General features: G+C 39.2%; 1 protein-coding gene across 2 annotated transcripts; it reads right to left on the bottom strand.

Moving 5' to 3' along the window:
• Nucleotides 1-558: 558 nt before the first annotated feature.
• Nucleotides 559-20,368, bottom strand: psip1a (PC4 and SFRS1 interacting protein 1a). 2 transcript variants are annotated; one of them, XM_038278579.1, is made up of 17 exons: nt 20,210-20,368; nt 19,000-19,089; nt 18,834-18,910; nt 17,230-17,368; nt 17,016-17,105; nt 16,596-16,679; nt 15,790-15,849; nt 15,633-15,687; nt 9,494-9,584; nt 9,221-9,404; nt 9,064-9,149; nt 8,701-8,750; nt 8,473-8,543; nt 7,091-7,192; nt 6,814-7,015; nt 4,021-4,114; nt 559-1,137 (listed from the first exon to the last, which is right to left on the bottom strand). In XM_038278579.1, exons 2-17 carry the CDS (start codon nt 19,069-19,071, stop codon nt 1,110-1,112), a joined length of 1,485 nt encoding a protein of 494 aa, XP_038134507.1. In that variant the 5' UTR covers nt 19,072-19,089; nt 20,210-20,368; the 3' UTR covers nt 559-1,109. The 2 variants fall into 2 exon arrangements, with proteins under 2 accessions (XP_038134507.1, XP_038134508.1); XM_038278580.1 differs by lacking the exon at nt 16,596-16,679.
• Nucleotides 20,369-21,215: the final 847 nt, after the last annotated feature.

A 21,215-nucleotide genomic window follows, 5' to 3' on the forward strand; every position in this document is an offset into this window, starting at 1 on the left:
GGCCCATTTATTGAACAGTAAAGCACCGTAACACCTCAGTCACTAGGCCCCTCCTCTGGCACTCCCCAAGTCTTAAAATGGTTTTCCTACATGTTTACCTTCCACTCAACTTTCTGAACAAACCAGCTTCTTAAGTTACCAACATTTCCACAAAAAAAAGTGGATATAGCATGCATTGGCCCTTAATTTGAGCAGGGAAGTGAGATGATCTGCCAATAGAAGGCGTGTCTAAAATAAAGGAAGTCTTTTTTTAAATGTAAATCAGCTTATTCATTGTTAAATTGTCTTACCTGCTGAAAAAAGGGAAAAACACAGATTCAACATTTATTTATTGCGAGGTGCATCTTCCAGTCCTTGAGGACAGTAACTGTATTCTACACATTTGGGTCCAGTTATTTATATTTTTAAAATAGCTAAATTGGTCCATAATGTTTATAAAAAGTGTGATCGGAACTGAAGCTTTTATACATCCTTATGTCCACAGGGACATTTCTAAGATTTCACGCTGGTTCTATGTTAAAAGGATGAATGACGTCTGAATAAAACCAGAAGGCAACATGCTGTAACTACCACTTTATTACTAGATGATGACAAAAGCACAAAAATACTCTTATTTACATCTAGGTTTTAAAAAGAGACATTAAAAGACACTTAAACATGGTGGGAAATACAGCACTTTCTCGGCTAATGAAACTTTGGCAAATTCAACATCTTTCTGTTTGGATGGGAGAGGATGATCTGTTAAACATGCATCACAGAGCATTAAAACAGTTTCTCTACTTCAAGTCCGGAGCGGTTTAGTCCTAACTCTTTAAATGAAATGATGGACTCAAGATGAAGAAAGAAAGTAAAGGAATAAAATGTTCCTGACCCTGTTTTCTCTTAACATTCACACCTGCAGGTTTCTGAGCGCGACGCGGACATGAATTAAATACATCAAACAGCAGGCAGCACGAGGTGTCAAAGTACAAAAATAAACTATGCAGCAAGACGTAATCGGTGAACTGAAACCGTGGAGCAGCAACACTAAAGTTCAGAAAACTGGAAACCATTGGAATGACGGTTTTCCCAGTACAGCAGCGAATCCGTTCTTCAGGCCGGCGGGACGCTCAGCTGGACTCCTGAGCTTTCAGAAGACTGCAGTCAAACACAGAGAGGGGGAGGAGGGGGGGTTAATACAGTCTGGATGATTTATTATAACAGAGCTAATCTTAAACTAGAGAAATTACTTGAATAAACTGGGTTCCAGCAGCTTTGATTGGTGCGTTTGGCTGCTCCACTCCAAACTACAGCAGCTACACTGTTTACTGAAAAACCTTTAAAATAAGCCATTTTTTTTCTTCAGCAGCTTTCAGGAATAATAAAAAAAATGAATTCTAATAATTTTTTCCATCTGCTGACCTTTGACTGAAATATAAACAAAACGTTTCCATTTTTAAAAATGTTCCATTGGGCCAAAAAATCGTTCTGCGAATGCTGGGAGGACTGATTCCAGCTCTGCTCTCTGATCCAGATCTCGCTTCAGAACTCAGAAGTTCTGGGGTAGTTAAAGCACATCTTCTGTTCATATATTTTAGGGTTTCCAGGCATAGGATGGTGTCACATTCACTGTTCCTTCACTAAATAAAGATTTTTTTTAATGCTTTTTAGGTTCTCCTTTGTATTCTAAACATGGTTTCTTGTTCTTACAACTTGTAGAGTCATTTGAAAGGGAAAATCATGAACCAAGGTTTAACTTCTTACATATTAATTATTTAATTCACCAGGTTAATGTTAAACCTTACAGCTACTAACCGATTTAACGGCATTTTGTTTTTTATCTTGATTCACTGCTACATCCTTAATGTGCCTACTGGGTTGCACTAGACACATATTTCTAACTCATATCTAGTCTAACTGTGACCCTTACCTGAATCATTACGGGTTCATATACAACCCTGATCTAAACTCAATTCACATCTAAAGGCTGATTTTTACTCAGAAACCAGGTCGTCTGCGTGTGTCACAGTGAACGCAGAGACGTCCCCCGCCCCTGCCGCAGACACTCTGCTGCATCTCTCCATAATTATAGGTGACCGCAGACAGTGCTGCAGACAGGAGGCCCCTGATTGGTCAAATCTACATCTGCTCTATACTATTTGTATCTCCTGTTTGGTACCTTACCAGCTTGTTTGGTTTTTTATGACCGCCATTGTGGAAAATGACTGGTGAAGTTGGACCAGCTAAAGGGGCAAGGTGCGCGAGAACGCTGGGACCCTTTTCCCACCTGGATCCCCGCTCTTTTTGCCCCTCATGTCCCTCCATTGTCGGACAAACTTGCCCCCACTTCCTTACCGCCTCGGCCGTATCTAGACCCACAGCTAGTTCACGATTGTCCCTGCTGTGGGAGTATAACTTAGCCTGACGTAGTCCGACTCAATTCTAGTCAGAATATGAGTCTGATACTGCTCCATAGAGCTGTGATTATGGGGCGTGTTTCGAACGAACCAGGAAAAAAATGCCTCTGCACTCAATTGGATAGACCTACAACCAATAAGAGCAACGGAGTGCGTGACGTGTAGTAAGCGACGCAGAGTTGTTGTCAACAAAAATCAAAGCGTGCAGTTTCACGCCTAAAATAAGAAGATGAGCCTTGATCGCGTTTCTCTGTTCCTCTTTTAAAATTAATTTGCTGTCGATATCTTCTAGAACAGACCTAATAACAGAATCTACACACCTCAACTCTCCAGCGGCAGCCATTGTTGTTGTCACCCAAAGGCGCTTTGGTGACGTGGTTGATTACGTTACTGTTGATCATCTGTCCATCATCGTATAAAGCCCGCCCTGACAATTTGATTGGCCCGCCAGATATTGTGCTAGCATACTCGCACTACTATTGAGCAATGCCAGACCAAACTTACCGACCTCAAACGTTGTGGGCGGGACTAAGTTCGGAATGGCACCCAGGCTAAGTATAACCAGCCCTTCAGTCCTAAACCTAACAAAACGCTAGAAAAGCATTTGTACCCATGATGACCAGAGGTTGGTCCCCACTAGAGCACTCGGTCCCCACGGAAAATGGTCCCCATGATATAAGAAATATGCACCCACGCTCGTTCATTTTTCAGTGTTGACCTAGTGGTTAGAGCAGAGTGCTTGTGCTCTGAGAAGGTTGCAGTACCTGGTTCGATCCCCACAGCCTGCACTCTGGGTTCCTGAGCAAGACCCTTAACCCCACACTGCTCCCCAGGTGCTACACAATGGCAGCCCACTGCTCCCCAAGGGGATGGGTTAAAATGCAGAGAGGGAATTTCCCCATTGTGGGACAATAAAGGGATTTACACACACACACTACACATTCTATGTTAAATGACTGGGATTTGAACTCAACATTGAACTCATGATGGTCTCTGCAGAGTTAAATCTCATTTTGCAGAAGGAACAGTATAACCTTTAGTTTTAATAGGTTTTTTGTAATCTTAATCCAGCGTCACTGATTAACATTTTAGGTTCCACTGGTGAGCAATTCCCACTCTGAGGCTTATTTCCTCCTGTTGCTTGGCGGATGTTCTTTTCTGCTCGCGCTCTTTCTGATTGAACTCTGCTAACTGATTAACACCACCTGTCCAGAAACCAAAGATCCTGAAAAGCAAACCGCTGAATAAGTGGACTCAGAATATCTGCTCTCTACTCAGATTAGGTTAATCCAACTCCCTGAAACGAGGCCCTGCTTTGCTCTTGGGAGAGGATTGCTCCATGTTAAAAACAGTTCACTCCTACTAACAAACTTATCAAAAAAGGAATCCTTACCTCTAATATTAATGGATTTTTCTTGCATTATCTTATTTTATTTAAAGTAATAAAAACTAAAGAATCTGTTAAATTAGGCTCAAACGTTCTGGTTGATTTTACATCAGTTTAATGACTCTTCTAAATAAAATCTGATCCCTCCGAGTCTAAAACCAGAAGATGAGCAGAAAAGTGGATCCAATAGTTAAAGGTCTCCTTTCAGTCCAGGAAGCTCAAACCTGGATCCTCTACCTGTGATTTTCTCCTGCTGAGGCATCTTCAAGCTTTTCCATCTCCACCTCCTGCTTCTTCTCCTCAGGGCTGATGTCCCCGTTGGTCACCTTGTCTGCAGGGCAGGAATGGAGAGTTTTTCAGTATAATAATATGATTTAAAAGCACCACTCAGGTCACTTAAGGGCACTGAACAATCGCTCTATAATTGTACGGTGAACGGCCTTAATTTCCGAACCAGCGCGAGCAGCAGCATGTGATGACACCCAGCTCTGCAGAACTTCGCTAAATTGATAGATTTTCCATCCATTTGCTGCGCTGTGCAAAAATAAAAAGACAACCCATCAAATTTGGTATTTAGGAGTAAGGTTGTGGCGGCAGTATTTGATAAAAGCTCGTTTCTCCTGAGAAGGTCAACCACAGAGATCCCATGACAGCCCAGGGGGAAGGAGAGGCAGCAGGCTGAGCGCTGAGCTCCTTCCTGGATTCAAACCGCCTGTAATTTTTATCCATTTATCAACCAGAGGAATTTTCCTCATACACTAGAAGCAGATGTAATCATTTTTCACAGTAACAGACAAAAAGAAAAGTTTCTATGAAACCACTCCCTTTTATGTTCAACCAAAAATATATTATTCATTAAAAGTTAATCGAGAAAATACCTAAAACCATTTTATATTGGAGTCTGATGATTAAACATCTTGATCATCTTTTTAACATCTGAGCATGTGCAAAGGGTTAATAAGCTTCAGCAGTCCGTAGGGATGTGCAAATTAATCATCACGACGATGCATCGCGATTCTAATTTTTGTGATCTGCTGCATCGATTCTTGACGCCAAGTATCGATTCTTAATTTTTAAAAATGAACAAAAAATATACATGAATGGTTGGCGCACATCAGCCAAATCAAGTGGAATACAACTTCCAGTCCAGCAGATGTCGCTGTGGATGTGTTGACGCCCGCTGCCTTGTGTCACAAGCATTTCCGGCCGCGGGATACTGAGACGAGTCATTAGTAAACAAAACATGGAGGACACTGAGGAAATCCGCCCGGCTCCATCACATTTCAAGTCAGATGCTTGGATGCATTTTGGCTTTAAAAACAAAGAAGGTAAAAACTAAATTGATATGACGCATGTCATTTGCAAAAGGGGAAATATATATATGAATGTTTTCGTTTCACTGGTTTAAAGGACCACTGAGGCCATGTAAACGGCACTGGTTATCCTTATTTTGTTATTTTAAGTTTGATGAATCCTAAGATCTTTTTGTCAGTGTGTCCACGCCAGTAATATTTCTGTCCAGTATTTGTTTTCATGGCAACACCTCCAAAAGTCATTTCAATAAATACAGCTATGTACGAATTCAGTTGCTTTCAGTTATGTATCAATTGAAGACACTATCCAGATCACACCCAGCCAGTCAGCCACTGGTAATGGCTGTATCCTTTTCCTACAGTGTTCAGTAAAAATATCGCAATGCATCGCGATGCATCGCAATATTTCAAGTATCTTGATGCATCGTGATAGAATCGCATCGTGGCATGTGAATCGTGATTCGAATCGAATCATGACTTCTTTGCCAATACCCACCCCTAACGGTCCGTCAGTCTGGGTCAGAAGGCAACAGGACCATGAAGGCGAGCGCTGGACTGGACGGAGGTTTTCTAACATCTTCATTGATTTTATTTAGCCTTTATTTTACCAGGAAAGATCTCTGTTACAAGGATGTCCTGCAACAAGCTGCTACATGTACATTAACCTTATTCACAGGAGTAACACTAGTGCTGAAATGTTTACAACAAAGTATAAAATAAGATGTAAAAAAATACAATTTTAAATATAATTCAACTAAATGTTACACGTTACCAGATGTATTTATCAGGGTTTATACAGGAATGAGTAACTCTAATTGAATGCTCTTTTAATGCTCTTAGAAATAATTTCAATGCCATTAACAAGTACCCATAATTTTTATCGTCGACAGGCTGCAGGCATGTCCCGATTTCCTCGTTTTCCAGCATCTTTTGTTGAAATTTGCATTTTCCCATTCTCTAGCTTTTTGCATTGATGCAGCGATTCATGAAAAAGGAGCTCAAACCCAGTATTCAAATCATAGAAACAAACAGGCCTTTTAAAGGAAAAGTTATCCGGTCATATTCAGAATTCAACCTTCTGAAAGTACGTTTTCTGTGGCCAGAAGTTCGATGGCAAATCCTCCCTCTTCAAGTTGGCAATCCAATGACAAACCCGTCCGTGGAGGATCAGGAATCAGAAATGTGAAGTAACTAATTTCTTTAACTTTTACCTGATGTATTCCAACATCCAGCTGCCATGGACATTGGGCATTGTCGGTTTAACTATAGCTCTGGTGAATTTCAATGGTGAAGTCCTCTGGAAATCTTTAATAATTGTTGTTGATTGCAGATGTGTCTAGTAGTTCCCATTGAGTTTGCTTGTAAAGCGGGGAGAATGGCGCTAGGCTTACCGCACCATGACGTCATTGCTGGAGGATGTCAGCAGAGGTGTTACTATATTTAGGCAAAAATGGCCGCTCCCAGACGAAAATTGTTTTTATTTTTTTACTGATTAACACTAAATTCATTAAATCAACGCGAATGTATTAGTTTTAGGTATAACTGTACATTGGTTATTCTTTTGCTGACTTCTCCTGTAAAAGCCTGATTTCTGATTTCAATTTCATTGATGCCATGTAATATTTAATGACTGGATTTGAAGTATATCCCTCTAGGCGTGATGAATGCAAGCAGGTTTCCCCCTTTTAAAATGATAAGAGCTTCTTCTGAACTCTACCTGTGCTGCCGTCCTTGACGTGCTCCACTCTCTTCAGAGCTCCTTTCTTGGCCTCTTCATGCTGCCTCTGCTCAGCTAAGGACTTGTTCAGCACCTGGCTGAGCACGCACTCGCCTTCCCCCACCAGAAACATGGTCTTAAACTTGTTGTACAACATGGAGGCTTTGTCCATGATGTCCTGGCTGGCCTTGAACCTCCGGATCTGGATGATAAACAGGATCAGCAGCACGTCAGAGGTCTATAGGCTATAAAAACAAACCAAACTCTGCAGTTCTACCTTTTTGAGCGTTGCAATAAGTTCACTGTGTCTCTGCAGGTGCTGAGTCGTCACCTGAAGGGAGCCGATCTCATCTAATGCGTCCAAGCACTTCTTCACGTCCTAGTGAGGGAGATCAGGGGATGGAGGGAAAACAAGGAGATCTTTAGACTGATAAATAATTTGGGCTCCCTCATATTCTTCCTGCTGGATTATTTCTTTATGCACCTGTGGCAGTCTTTGATGAGCTGTATAAGGATATTTAAGCAAAACTTGTTTTTTTTTAAAACACTGACATTTGATTGAATATACTCACCCAAACAAAGCTCTTAAATACATTACCTACTACATTATTGAACTGATTAGGTTTTTTGGGGGGAAGATTTCGGATTCAAGAGTAAATTGTGGGACTGAACAGCTGATTTTATTTTTCTATTCCATGAACTTTTAAGACTAGGCTTAAAATTTTCCCTTTTTGACAAAGCTTACAGTTGGAGTGGCTGAGGTCATCCTGAACTATCTCTATATGCTGCTATAGGCTTAGGCTGCTGGAGGACATAGGGACCACCTTTCATCATTCTATCCCTATTCTTCAATTCTGCACTGTTATTATTCTAACAGCTAACCTTATGTTCTTTCTCGCGACACCATCCAGGAGAGAAATATAATCGGAAACGCTGCCATCAACACATCTGATTACAGATGATAGAGTTGGGCCTGTATTTATAGTTTTTTTTATTGTTTAGTCCAGTTTCTCTTCCAGACATAGCAATAAGCTTAGCTCTTCGCGTAACTTACTTTATTTGTTCTCCTTAATCCCTTTTACATGAAAGCCTGGCTCAGAGCTCATCTGGTTAACCGTCTCTTTCCCTTTTTAACATAGAAAGTATTTATAGATCAGTGCTTTTATGTTTGTTTTGTACGTTTACTTCTGTCTACTTGAAGCCCCAGTTTGCCACAGCAGAAGGCAGCTCACACTAACCTGATTGAGCTGTAAATGTCTTCCTGTTAAATGGAAGTTTTTCCTGTACACTGTCCCGGCATGCATGCTCAGTATGAGGGATTGCTGCAGTCAGCTACATAATGCAAGTAAATATCTACAGTGGCCTCATGCTCACACAGGAGTGTGTCGTACAAATCAATGACTGGAAGCAATCAGCTGGTTTTCTTAAACAGAAAATGCCACATATCCTCTGTAACGTATAGTGGAGGATCAGTCATGCTGTGGGCTCAAAGATTCCCCAAACTACTCGTAGAAAGTGTGAACAGCATGGATGCCGAAAACTGAATTTATTATTCAACCGTGCTTAATTAGTATAATTCAATTTGAGTGTGAAATGGTTCTACTGCAGTAACCAGGTAGTCAATAGATAGAAAGTGCTGTTGAGTTAAGAAGAACTTACAGGGTTGTCGATTTTAAGGGAAATTCTGATCTCACTGTGGAGCTTCTGGAGCTTCAGGTCAGTCGACATTTCTGAAACATAGAATGCAAAAGAGGATGATTAGTCTAAAGAATAAGAATCTGAATAATAAAAGACATCTGGAAACAGGCACTCCAATGCTTTTTTATGAAGAGTGCTGGTTATTCTGACTTAATTTATTATTTATTTAAAAACATCGTCCAGACTGACCTTTTTTTTTGGGTCCTGCCTCCATTTTCTTCACATCCTCTTTTTCAGGCCTGAAGGAGAGAGAGAGAAAAACAGCGTTAGGATCCTCCTGATCCAAATCACCCAGGGTTCAAGGCGCCAGAGAACCACATATTTAGAGGGACTTCTTAACCCGAGATAAAAATGGTTGTATTTCAGAGGTTTTATTGAAGGCATTTAAATGGACACAATGACCTGGTCTTGATAATGAGTTGATCTGATGGTGAGATATCAGCTTTCTGCTACAGTTAAGCCACATTTATCCATCCCTCACAGCAACACGGTGAAAGTTAAACCAGAGAGGAAAGATGAGCCCAGCCTGCTGGAGGAGAGACATGAACTCACTCTCTGGATTCGTCTGCTTTCCATCGCCTCACATCTTTCTCCGGTTCAGAGTTCTGCAGCTTCTTCCTGCCTTTGCTTTTCTGAAACTAACAGAAAAAAGAAAACATTAGTGAGGATCCTCTGGTCACACCGTCTGGACGTGTATGCGGAGCCTTGCCTCGTCGTCATCGGAGCCGGAGGAGCCGTCATCCTTCGACAGCTTCTTCTTCTTGGCTTCAGACTCTTTCAGCTCGGCTTCCTTTCCCTTACTGCCCTCCCTCTTCTTCCTCTTTTCCTCCTCTCCGCTCTGCTGCTTGTCGTCCACTGTCCTCCTTCGCTTCCTCTCTGACTCACTTGTTTCCCTAAGAGAGGATAAAAAGCAGAAGGAGCTATAATTAAGAGCTTTCGTTTCCTTATTGGGTGTCGTAGGACGGCTGAATCGATCGTTTACACTTCACTTCCGGATCCCTGCTGGTCCTGCTGGAGCAAAATCAGCTTCTCGCTTTTGGGCTTCCTGCCTCTTCGTTTAGGACCCTCTGCACCTGATTCCATGAACAAGAAAAACACAAAGTTTAACATTCAGTTTGTGCAACAGGGGTTCATAAAGCATCACTGCCCTCTATGCGTGTTTGATTCATTCTTCAAGGCTTTTCTGATTATTCCATCACCTATGCAAGACCTTTCTACCCCCTCTGTAACATTTCTAAACTCCACCGAAAAGCTGGTTTATGCATTTGTCTCCTCTAGACTGGACTATTGCAAAGCACTTCTCATTGGGATCCCTAGAAATAGTCTGCAGAGGCTTCAGTACATTCAAAACTCTGCAGCTAGGATCCTAATGAGAGTGCAGAGCACTTTACCCACATTCTCCATTCATTACAATGACTTACCACCCCAACCAGGATTGACTGCAAGGTTTCCCTCATCACACATCAATGCATCCATGGAGATGCAAACCTCTACCTCAAAGAACTTAACACACAAACAGAACACAACCAGCTCCCTTTGCTTCACTCATTCAAACTTCTCCACATTCCCACAACCAGACTCAGGACAATAGGAGATGGGGCATTTTGTGCTGCTGCCCCACATCTGTGGAATGCCCTCCCTGACACCTTGGCTACGTTCACACTGCAGCCTGAAGTGACCTAAATCCTATGTGGTCCTGAATCCGATCTTTTCAAATGCAACCTGTGTCTGAACGACCAGGTCGCATTCATCCGACCTGAACGCTATTTATACCCGACAAAGGTCACTATTCTGGGTCTTGCTATGAAGAAGTGGTAAAAAAACAACGATAGCAGATGATGATGCGGAGAGCTGTATTTATGTCTAACCATCTTGAAAAGATCGCTAGATGCACTCCAGCACTATCATCCATGTTTACTTCCGTAAACACAGAGCACGCTGGCCTGTGACGTCATTGCGTCCTCTACTGTGTAGGGGTGTGCAAAATAATCGTGATGATGATGCATCGTGATTCTAATTTTTGTGATCTACTGCATCGATTCTTGATGCCAAGAATCGATTATTAATTTAAAAAAATGAATAAATAAAATTGCATGAATGGTTGGCGAACATCAGCCAAAAACAAGTGCAATACCACTTCCAGTCCAGTAGATGTTGCTGCAAATGTGTTGACGCACGCTGCCTTGTGTCACAAGCATTTTCGGCCGTGGGATACTGTGCCGAGTCATTCAAAAACAAAACATGGAGGAGAAAATATTGCAATTCATCGCAATAATTCAAGTATCGTGATGTATCGTGATAGAATCGCATCGTGGCCTGTGAATCGTGATTCGAATCGAATCGTGACTTCTTTGGCAATACCCACCCCTACTACTGTGCATGCGGGACACTTGCGATGAAAATGTGAATGGCAACGCAGAAAAACAAATCGGATTTCACACACACACAAAAGTGTGAACGTAGCCTTTGAGGACACCTCAATCCACTGAATTGAAAAAAGGCCTTAAAACATTTCTTTTTAGCAAAGCTTTTGCTCCCCTTTAAATTTTTTTTCATGGTATTCTCTTTTTAACTGTAGCGCTTTGAGATCTTTTCATGGAAAGTGCAGTATAAATTAAATGTATTATTATTTGTAGTGAGTTTCTGATTCTTCATAATGATGCTCAAAAGTTTAAGCAGTGAAGCACATTTTATGAAAACTTTGCAGCTATAGTTCTGTGGAGGAAGTTCTTCTGGTTTTAGATGATTGTGCAAAAAAAACAAAAAGTTTTTTAACTTTAATTTACAAGCACATTAAATCATAGAAAAGAGTAGCAATCATTTTTCAAATCGTCACAAGATGTTAGTCTGCAAGAATCATCACTTTGCACCAAAATGGCCTCTGATGGAAAAATTTATAAAAACCTGCTGTAAATAACCGTTAAAGCAAAATTTTCTGCATCTTAATACGCTTCAGTAGGTTCAATGGGGCCCAGGATCTTGTTGCCACCAGCGCAGAGCTTGCTCAACATCAGCTGCATGTAAATGGGAGACACTGGAACAATCAATGAGCCGCTTCTATCCAAGAAAGACTGAAATGTCGCCCCATATTCAAAGATGGACGGTGTTCTGGAAGGTGAGAACAATGAGTCCCGTGAGAAACGCACTGTATGAACAGTAATGCTGCTAATCCATGGCAGAGACCTTCTTATAGATCTACTCAGCGGCGTAGGAAGCGGGGGGGGACGGGGGGGACATGTCCCCCCCAATATAAAAGCCAGGTGGATATGTCCCCCCCAAAAAATTGTACCGCAACATATTATTTTGACATTTTTTTTAACTAGCGTGCTTTTATTTTGAAGGCGCAGCATAGCGTTACGTCACTGTACTCCCCCTCCCCTCTCTGAACTGCTGTGTGTTTGAAGGGAGGGAAACAGCGACACAGAATTCAGAAACTTGTGAATGAGGTGAAATGGTCTGTCGGGAATGCTGCTATGAATATTGCCAATTTATAACGTCTTGTCAGTTCACTTTCATATATAGAAACTGAATCTTTTTGGTTTAGTCATCTTGGTCTTGTACGGAAGAGGATTAGGGCCACTGAAAAAAAAAAGGTTAACTGATTTTTACTTTTTTTTTTTAGTTTAACATGGGTAAAAAAGTCAGAATTCTGACTTTTTTCTTCTGACATTTTTTCTCATAAATCTGACAGATGATTAATATTTCTAATCAATTTACAGTGTTTTTTTTTTTTTTGGGGGGGGGGGGTACTATACAGATATATAAAAACAAGAAGGTCTAACTAAAAAATAACCAGAATATATGTTTAGAGTAAAGATTGACTACTTGTGTTTACACAAGCACACAATTTCAAATCTGCTGAGCTTGCTGTGCAAGAAAATGTAAAATACACTTTTAAAGAAATATAACAGGATGTACTGATAAAACAAACTAAATGCTAAATAATGTAGATATTGGTTTAAAAAATTCTTCAGATTTGGAAATTTGGAAGGAATACATAATTTTGAAATTAATCAACAAATCTGGTAAAAAAAAAAATAAAAGTTGCACTTTTTTACTTGAGGAATTTGTTGAATCACTTCATAATTATGAGTTTAACTAGTTGGAGGTAATGCTACACTTCTCTGCTTACTGTCCTGCTCATAAAAGGTAAACATTATAAACCCACCATTAATTTTCTATACTATTTGGAAAACACAACACAAATGTAATATAACAAAATGTTAACATCAAGCCATAGCCATGTCTGTTTTAGAGACTAGCTCTCTTGTTTTAATGACCTTCTGCTCCTCCATTAATGAGGGGACCCCTCGGGCACGTAAAAAGTTGCCACCAATGTGTCACTGGCTCTCTCAAACAAACTCACATCTTTGTCAGTGAAGCTGAGTGCTCCACATCTCTGCCTTCATGGTGCCCATCTACATTAAGATCCAAAATTCTGAGAAAAAAAGTCAGAATTCTGGGATTAAAGTCAGAATTCTGAGAAAACAAGTCTTAATTCTGAGAAAAAAAAAGTCAGAATTCTGAGAAAAAAAGTCAGAATTCGGACTTTTTTCCCATATTAAACTGAAATAAAATTTAAAAATCACTTAACTTTTTTTTTTTCAATGGCCCTATCCTCTTCTGTAGTCTTGGGCTGATCACTCATCCAATATTTAACTGCTTACTTTCTCTAGATGTTTGCCACGCTAGCCAAAATGTTTTTTTTTTTTTTTATATATATATCTCATTTAAGTACAATGCCACCACCAACTAAAAGGCTGAAACAGCAGTAGGACTTACTCAGATTTTTTTAAAAGAGAAACGTCAGTGTGAGTAACAGTCACCTAACACAACTTGTGTTGAAATTAGCCCGGTCTGGGCGTGAGTTTTACGAGGATTTATTATTTTTTTCGTGGTTTTGATTCCTCGAAATGGACAGATGTTATACCTGCCGTGCTCCTGATCGTTAGTTAAAACCACAGGGAGAATTAATTTTAATTCTTAGCAGCGGCGGTCGCATTGGTTGTGCAACCACTAATTAACCAACTAATTAACTTCTGCACCTTTATTTCCTCAAATAAACTGCTGGCTCCTCTTTTTAGACTATAAACAGATTAACACAACATTGACAACTCTGTAGTTTCTCTGTTCTCTACTGCAAACTGGAATTAAAGGCGCCATTTCTACCAAAGGTCTGGACAGACTGGCGCACCAGCACCTCCTGACCCCACTAAGGGACAGGGTGTACAGAAAATGGAAGGATAGATGGATTTCTACCAAAGGTTTAGAATACGTTTTTGAACCAGATGCTTCAAAGCGCCCTGTCCATAATTCTTCAACACACTGTCAGCTCCCTCTGTCAGTCAACCTATATAAATTCATTTTTGACCATTATTGCAAGTTTGAAAAAATAAAACATATCAAACTTTGCACTTCTGTGGCCTACTGAATTGTTTTTAATCAAACTGAAATATTTGATTTTCTAATGCGTATGCGGACACTAAATATGCCAAGGGCTGAAGCCCTTGAAAGACATCTCCCTTTGCTTAATAAAAGACTCCAGTCATTTTGTTTGGTGATATGCTCACATCTTATGAACAAATGCATTATGTAAATTTTAAATGCATTATTTTTGCAAACACATTTATAAAGGAATAAAGTAAAAGATTAAATAGCCTTTTTTTTAAGTAGCGTACTTAAGATATGTTTCTGTTGAATATTTACGAATCTCAGATTTCCGACATGTGTCCCCCCCAATTATAAACATATTCCTACGCCCTTGGATCTACTCAACATCTAAACCCCACTAAGTTAAGAGGTGGAAAAACACTAGGGCTAGGTATATCGCTTAAAATCTAATCACCATTTTTTTTACTATCAAATCGGATTAATTGATTTTATTTCCCAAGTTTAGTTTCATAATACTAAAAAAACAAACCAAATTACATTTATTGCTTTCAAGAACTGGCTTTTATTTCAATGATCCTCTCCGGGAGGTGATCTTAATTTAAAATTCAAGCTGTGAAACAGCCGTAAAAAAGTCAAAATCGAAACAATAAAAATACAACTAACAGCTTTTGGAATCATCAGCTATGAGGAGACATCCAAGAACAAACGGTAATGAACTGATGTCACTATGAGCTAAGTCTGAACGATTTTAGCAAAAATCTAAATTGCGATTGTTTTTAACCAAAGCTGCGACTTTATTTCGTTTTTCCTTTGCACTAACCTCAAGCCCTTAGATGTTTCAATCCAGGCTTTCAGTTTCTGAAAGCTTGTTTTCCCAAAGTCTAATGTTACAGAACTTCACTGTAACTACTGAGTGAAAAAGTGTTTTCCTCTACCGGCCTGCATGGATCTGCTGCTAGCTGCAAATCTATCCACCTGTCTGTGTGGTGAAAACCTACTTCAAGCATTTTTCCACCATCTAAATGGCTGGAGGGAGAAGTTTAGTGTCTTACTCTGGCCAATTATTCTGCGATTTAAACATCACATAGCAAAAATGATCTAAAAATAAGTAAAAATGTCTTAAATTAAGTGAATTTACTCTTAATTTGAGCAGGTAAATAAGATCGTTTAACAATGGAATGAGTAGTTTTACACAGAATAAGATAATTAGATACTATGCACTTGAAATAACAAAATTTAGATGTTTTTTTTCTTATTTTCAATGTAAATTGTCTTGTTCCATTGGCAAAGTGTCTCATTTACCTCCTCAGTTGAAGAAAAAAAATGCACAAATTTAAAGAAAAAAAAAAAAACTTATTTAGATTAACATTTTTTTTTGCAGTGCAGTGCTCTACAATTTGAAAATTGCATTTTTTTTAAATTGCGATTATATTGCAAATGTAAGTAATTGCCCAGAAGGACAAGAATTGGTGGAAAACAAAATAAAAATCTTAGAAATAAAAAACAAAATTGGATTAATTGATTTAAAATAAATAATAAAGCCAAGAATGGGTCAGGATTAGACCAGAGTAAATTACAAAACATTGCAAAAACAGACTTTGCTTAGATTTTATGTATATTAAGATTTTAAAATCTGTAGGAGGCAAAAAGAAAACCCATCAGATCACAGCCAACCTTTTACCACCTCTGCAGTTTGTGACAGACTGATGCGAATGCAGCAGAAATCCTACCTGATTGACTCATAGGGCTCCCTGGATCCTCCTCTTTGTCATTATCCTGTTCAGTCTAAAAAAAAAAAAAAGAAACACTGAAATTAACAATGTCACAATTAAGTTGCTCCAATACATTTAGTAAACTCATTTAAACATGCGCAGGATTACTGCCAACCTTTTTCTTTCTCCCTCTCTTGGGTTTTAATAGATCATTTGACTCCTTCAGAGCAGAAACCTAAAAATTAATCATAAAAATATGTTTTTATTTCAGTTTATCTCAAACACAATGAGCCTTGCAATTCAGCAGAATGTTAGAAGCTGCAAAAGCAAAAGCCGAACACAAACCAAATATATAGATTTACTTCTCAGTATAGAGACACAGCACCCTCTAGTGGGCAGTTGTAGTGTTGCACCCACTTGAATATTCGTAGAGAGGGAATATTGTTATACTTACTTTCTTTTAGAGATTGTTTGCATATAAAATAAAACGAAAATCTGATTTTGTCAGTAGAAACTGATATTCTGCAATGTGATGAATTTAGCATGAATAGTTGTTTGTTAAAGTCAGATTATGGTAAAGAAGTGAATTGGTGAAATCATGCAGCAGTAAGACAGAGAAGCAGGAAACTGACCCAAAACAGAAGGAAAACTTTTGTATTTCATATAAGCTCAGTCAGGATTTCATGTTTTGTTCAAACACCATAAGAGAGCGTCAAATGTTCCCCTCAAAGTGACCAAAAAATACAAAAAGCTTTGATTTCTGTTGGATGTTTAATCACCAGGAGAAAACCGGACACCCTGCACGCAAATCTAAAGCGGCCTGAGAAACAGTTTTGACCAAAAAGGGGATTTTCAAATCAATCAGGAATAAAATAGAGATAAAAGGATTAAAACCACCCGGTGCAGCATGCTGTTCCACCGAATTAAGGGGATGAAATGACCTGCAACGCTTCACGGAGCCCAACATGCAAACGTACGTACATCCTGGTTCTGAGGACCCTGCTCAGACATCAGAGACCCTTCCTCCTTCTCTTCCTCCTCCTCCTCAGCCTCTTTTCCTGGAACCTGAATGCACCCAAGACACAGCATAGGACGCAGCGTGGTGGGGTCAACCAGTCTTGAAAGGGAGAGAAGTCAGCCAGTATTCTTCTGTAGCACACCCTGCTTTTATTCTGCTACCAGAGAACAACTCTACTGTTACGTGGAAACGAATTCCTCCACTTGTGATGCAGACACACAACAACAAGGAAGATTTGACAGGCAGAATAAAGCTAAAGCAAAAAGAAATCTGACAACAGAAGAGATTCAATGCAGTGAAGCATCTGTATGTATTTGCATGGGAATGAAAGACATGAAAGGATAAAAAAGAAAAAAAAAAAGAAGGAAACTTTAAAAACTTACTTTGGATTTGATTCCTTTATCGGCTGTTTCTTCTTCTCCGTCTGGACCGCTGTCCAAGTCCTTCTCCATGAAGGACGGAGGAGGAACCGGCTTCAAAGAAAAACAGCATTGGATTAACTAAGACCTCAGCTTGATGAGACGACATTACAGCCACATTAGATGATGCGACGCACTCATTCAGATCTTTAACCTCCAAACAAGTTGAATGGCATACCTTGGGTGCAGTCAGCTCCACTTTGGGATTGTTTTCGATCTCCCATAATCCTTCATTGAAGCCTTTCCTCTTGTTGGGTTTAGCATATTTGTCTTTGTTTGGCAAGTATGGAAAAATGTCCTTTGGCCCGAGAAATGCTCTGCAGGAGAAAAAAAACAATGTCACTCATGCATGTATACAAATACTACTCTGTAAACCATAAAAAAATGCAGCAGATTGGCAAAAGACCAGACCTGATTAAGAAAAGAAGGCAACTAAAAACAGACCTCATCAAACATCCCTGCATCTAACACCTTTAAACCATTTCATCTACTGAACTTTGTATATGAATCTGGAATATGAAACCTCCTGGAGAGGAAATGCATCTGCGTTGGTTCCTCTGAAACATGACAATATGCCGTCTCTTTATATCAAGCCCGGATCTCATGACAGGATCCAAGTAGAGCTGAAGTTCATGATGTGGTTTACGGTATAGATAGTGATGGTTAATGAGGCATCTTGAAGCCAAACTATATTGATGCTGCGTTGATACTGTCTCAGAGAATACTGACACCTGCTGGACTTTTAAAGACACTACAGGCAGCTGATTTTAACTGAATTAATTTGATCACTTTGTACTATGATATGATTGAAGTTATTGTAGGTTATATTTTATTATTTCATATCTATGCTTAAACTGAAAATATCTTTGATATTTTTAGATGCAGCCAAAAAATAATGTAAACATATATGCAGGAGCCAAATATTTTTTGTTAATAATTAACAAGGTTTTTTGTTTTTGTGGATAATCTAGCAAAGTTTATTCTACTTTATTGTTATGAGATTAAGTTTTTTGGTTATTTAGTCATGTTCCTTTGTTTTTTGTTAGTTATGATTAATTTGCGTGAATTATTTTTATAAATAGGCTGTCAGTGGTAGGACCAGCATGCATCTGGGTGGGCGTATGTTTTTTTTTTAGAAGCATGGAAGAAATGTTTGCCTTTTTCTGTTTGTTTGCCTGAGGAGAAATAAACTGAGAAAACTAAAACTACTTTTTTTCTTTTGCCTGCGTAAATTACTTAGTCCATGATGCATCTGCGGCCTTTGTGGATTTCTTATTTTTGTGTGTGCCATCAAAGCTGGGCCACAACAATATATCATAACGTGAAATTTTAGGGGAAAATGCCAATGGGGATTCTTGTGGACTAGGTTTTTAAATAATATTTTAAAACGATAAGTACGATAAAAACAGTAAATAAACTAAGAGTCAATTTGAAATTAACTTTAATTCGGATAAGTTCAGTGAAAACTAAGAGGAAAAGGATGACACAACGAGAAAATTAAAATTACACAGGTGAAACTTTCCAATTCCTTTCAGGCTGCTAAAATTCTTGATAATTTTAATGATAAACCATAAAAGAGAATTTTTTTTTAGCAGATGCATTATGTTGATAGATAAGTTTTTTAACACAGTTTAGTGAGTCAATCAGTTAGAAACAACTCCTGTATCGGTCACAGGACTTTCTGGAAACAACCCGCGCTCCGATACAGTGCTCTACAGGCTCCACGCATGCAGAGAGGCATCGGTGTTGCTGGACCCATCAGGGTAGAGGTTTAGTACTCACGTTTCATGAGTGCCAAAGAAGAAAATAGGATACTTGATGTTCGATGGTTTTACAGCCCCATCTGGTACTTCATCAATCTATAAAAAAACAACAAAAACTATAAATGGACGAGTAATTAAAGCTAGTAGGTATACGGTAAGATCTTTGTGAAACAGCTTAGACGTACCCTGGCAGGCCAGTGAGGATAACCCTTCATTTTGGCAAAAATAAGGTCACCTGGCTTCCAATCTCGAGCCATGTTTAATGGGAAATCAAGCTGTAAAACAAAACAAAACACCAAAATTACATCTTCTCTAACCACTTAGACTGGAGCCAAGGCTTTAGACCAACTAATTAAAGGCAAATTAAAATCCAAATGACTTGACTTCTTGAGATCCTACTAAAACAGGAAACTTGAATGTGTTTTAAATGGATCTCATGGAATCAGTCTGTAATACCGAAGCAGAATAAACCAGTGGTTTTAAATGTTTTCCTAACCTGAAACACTTTAGCATAAGGGCTGCCCCAGTCTCCACTTGTTTACAACCTCTAAAAAGTTTCTTCCAAAAGACCAAATGGAAGTTAACTCTATCCCTCTACTAGCTAAAATGTCCCCACAGCCTGATTCTGCCATCACCGTGTTAAACAGCAGGGGAAATCTAATTAGAGCCGACAATGTCTCCCTTTAAACAGCGGCTTTCTTCTCACCACTTATTTTAACAGTTGGTTAACATATTTCCACCTGAGCTGAAGATCTCCACAGCTCCTCCATTGTTGCCATGGGTTACTATGGCTCCTCCTCTAATTGATGCCATCCTTGCAGGGAGGGGGAAATCTTTTGAATAGACTATTTCTCTCAACAAAGGATTATGTTTAGCCAGTCCTCTGCACAGGTCGGCATTGTGAACATTATGACTAATAGTTGTCGTGACAACGGATTAATCCACCTGCGTTCTCTTCCTTTAATAGTCTCTGCATGCCTAGACTGCATTCCAGATGGATGCACATGTCCTGGGATGTGTACATTGTTCAAACTTTTAACAAGATGAAACGTTTGGTGAGATGTTGAAACCTTAGGATATAATTTTAGAACATTTTGCCCTGCTTCTCCAAAACTTTCCACCCTTGGAGTTTGTTCTTTAATAAACCTCCGAGGCCTCCGCAGAACAGCTGCATTTATACCCCAGGTAATGACGCACAGGTGGAATCAGTTGGAGGCATAGGATATATTAAAAAAGTGCTGCTTATCTAAAAACTCGGTTTATACATCATATAATTAATAACTACGTTGATCTGCAGGATGACGACCAGGACGTAAACGCGAAACGCCACATTACCACGACTTAGCTAGCTTAAAATAAGCACAAAAAGCTAATGAAAGTGTGTGGTTAATTTACCTCCGTTCTGTGCAGGCTTCTTGAAAAGGGGAAGGGTATTGGTTGCAGTTGATTAAAGCCTGTATGCGATGTTATTTCACCAATAACACAAAACGCTCCCTTTTCCGCAGAGGCGACGCACGTTTTCCGCTCCCGCGCAGGACGTCGTCGGAATGTACCACTGCTGTGTGGAAACGCGGGGGTGTCTGATTTGACAACATGACAGTACCGCTGCTGTGACTGCATTAAAAGCTGCAATACTTCATAACTTCAACTTTTAGTGACTCTAAAAACATTACTTGTATTTGTTGTATTAATAACGAAGCCACGCAACTGTTAAATATAATTTAATTGCGTAATTATGTGAGACAGCCCTGACAATTTAAAGATCGTGTAATAAAGCAAGATGGGCTACTAGGAACCGGATTTGTAAACGAGGATGTACCAAGATAACATAGCTTTTGACATCGTGGCTTAAATTAAATTGCCCTTGTAACGCAAAGAGGGAAAACATAAACCTCGGGAATTCAAATATGCATTTGGTTGCAAAGGTATTTCAATGGAAATCATACAAAGCTGTCATTATATTGTAGATACTGGAAGAATCAGAGTAGGAGCTCTGAAGTGTTACATTTTCGGGTCTCCTCTTTGGCAGTGATGCTGATAAATTTTAAAGAGTAGGGCGCTTCTTTCTTGTCTAAAACGTGTAGAATTTGTAACACCTTAAAAACTAAATTGTAAATGAGAATTTAAACATCAGCTAATATATTGAACAGATATGGAGATAGGGTAAGAAGCAAAAAAAAAACAAAAAAAAAAACAAAAACGAACCCTAAAATAAATAATATTAATAAAATTGATTTGGCTTATGTCTTTTAGTGCATACTTCTTTAGGTACATACATGGAAAAAAGCTAAGATTATGAACGTTTTGGTCAGTCCGAAAAATCAATAATAATACTTAAAAGGACTCAACCATGATAGTAAAAAATAAATTAATTTAACATTAGGCTTTTATTCTATTTGTT

Source organism: Cyprinodon tularosa, unplaced genomic scaffold (assembly GCF_016077235.1).
Source record: "Cyprinodon tularosa strain WSP-4 unplaced genomic scaffold, ASM1607723v1 ctg142, whole genome shotgun sequence".
Taxonomy (NCBI): Eukaryota; Metazoa; Chordata; class Actinopteri; order Cyprinodontiformes; family Cyprinodontidae; genus Cyprinodon; species Cyprinodon tularosa.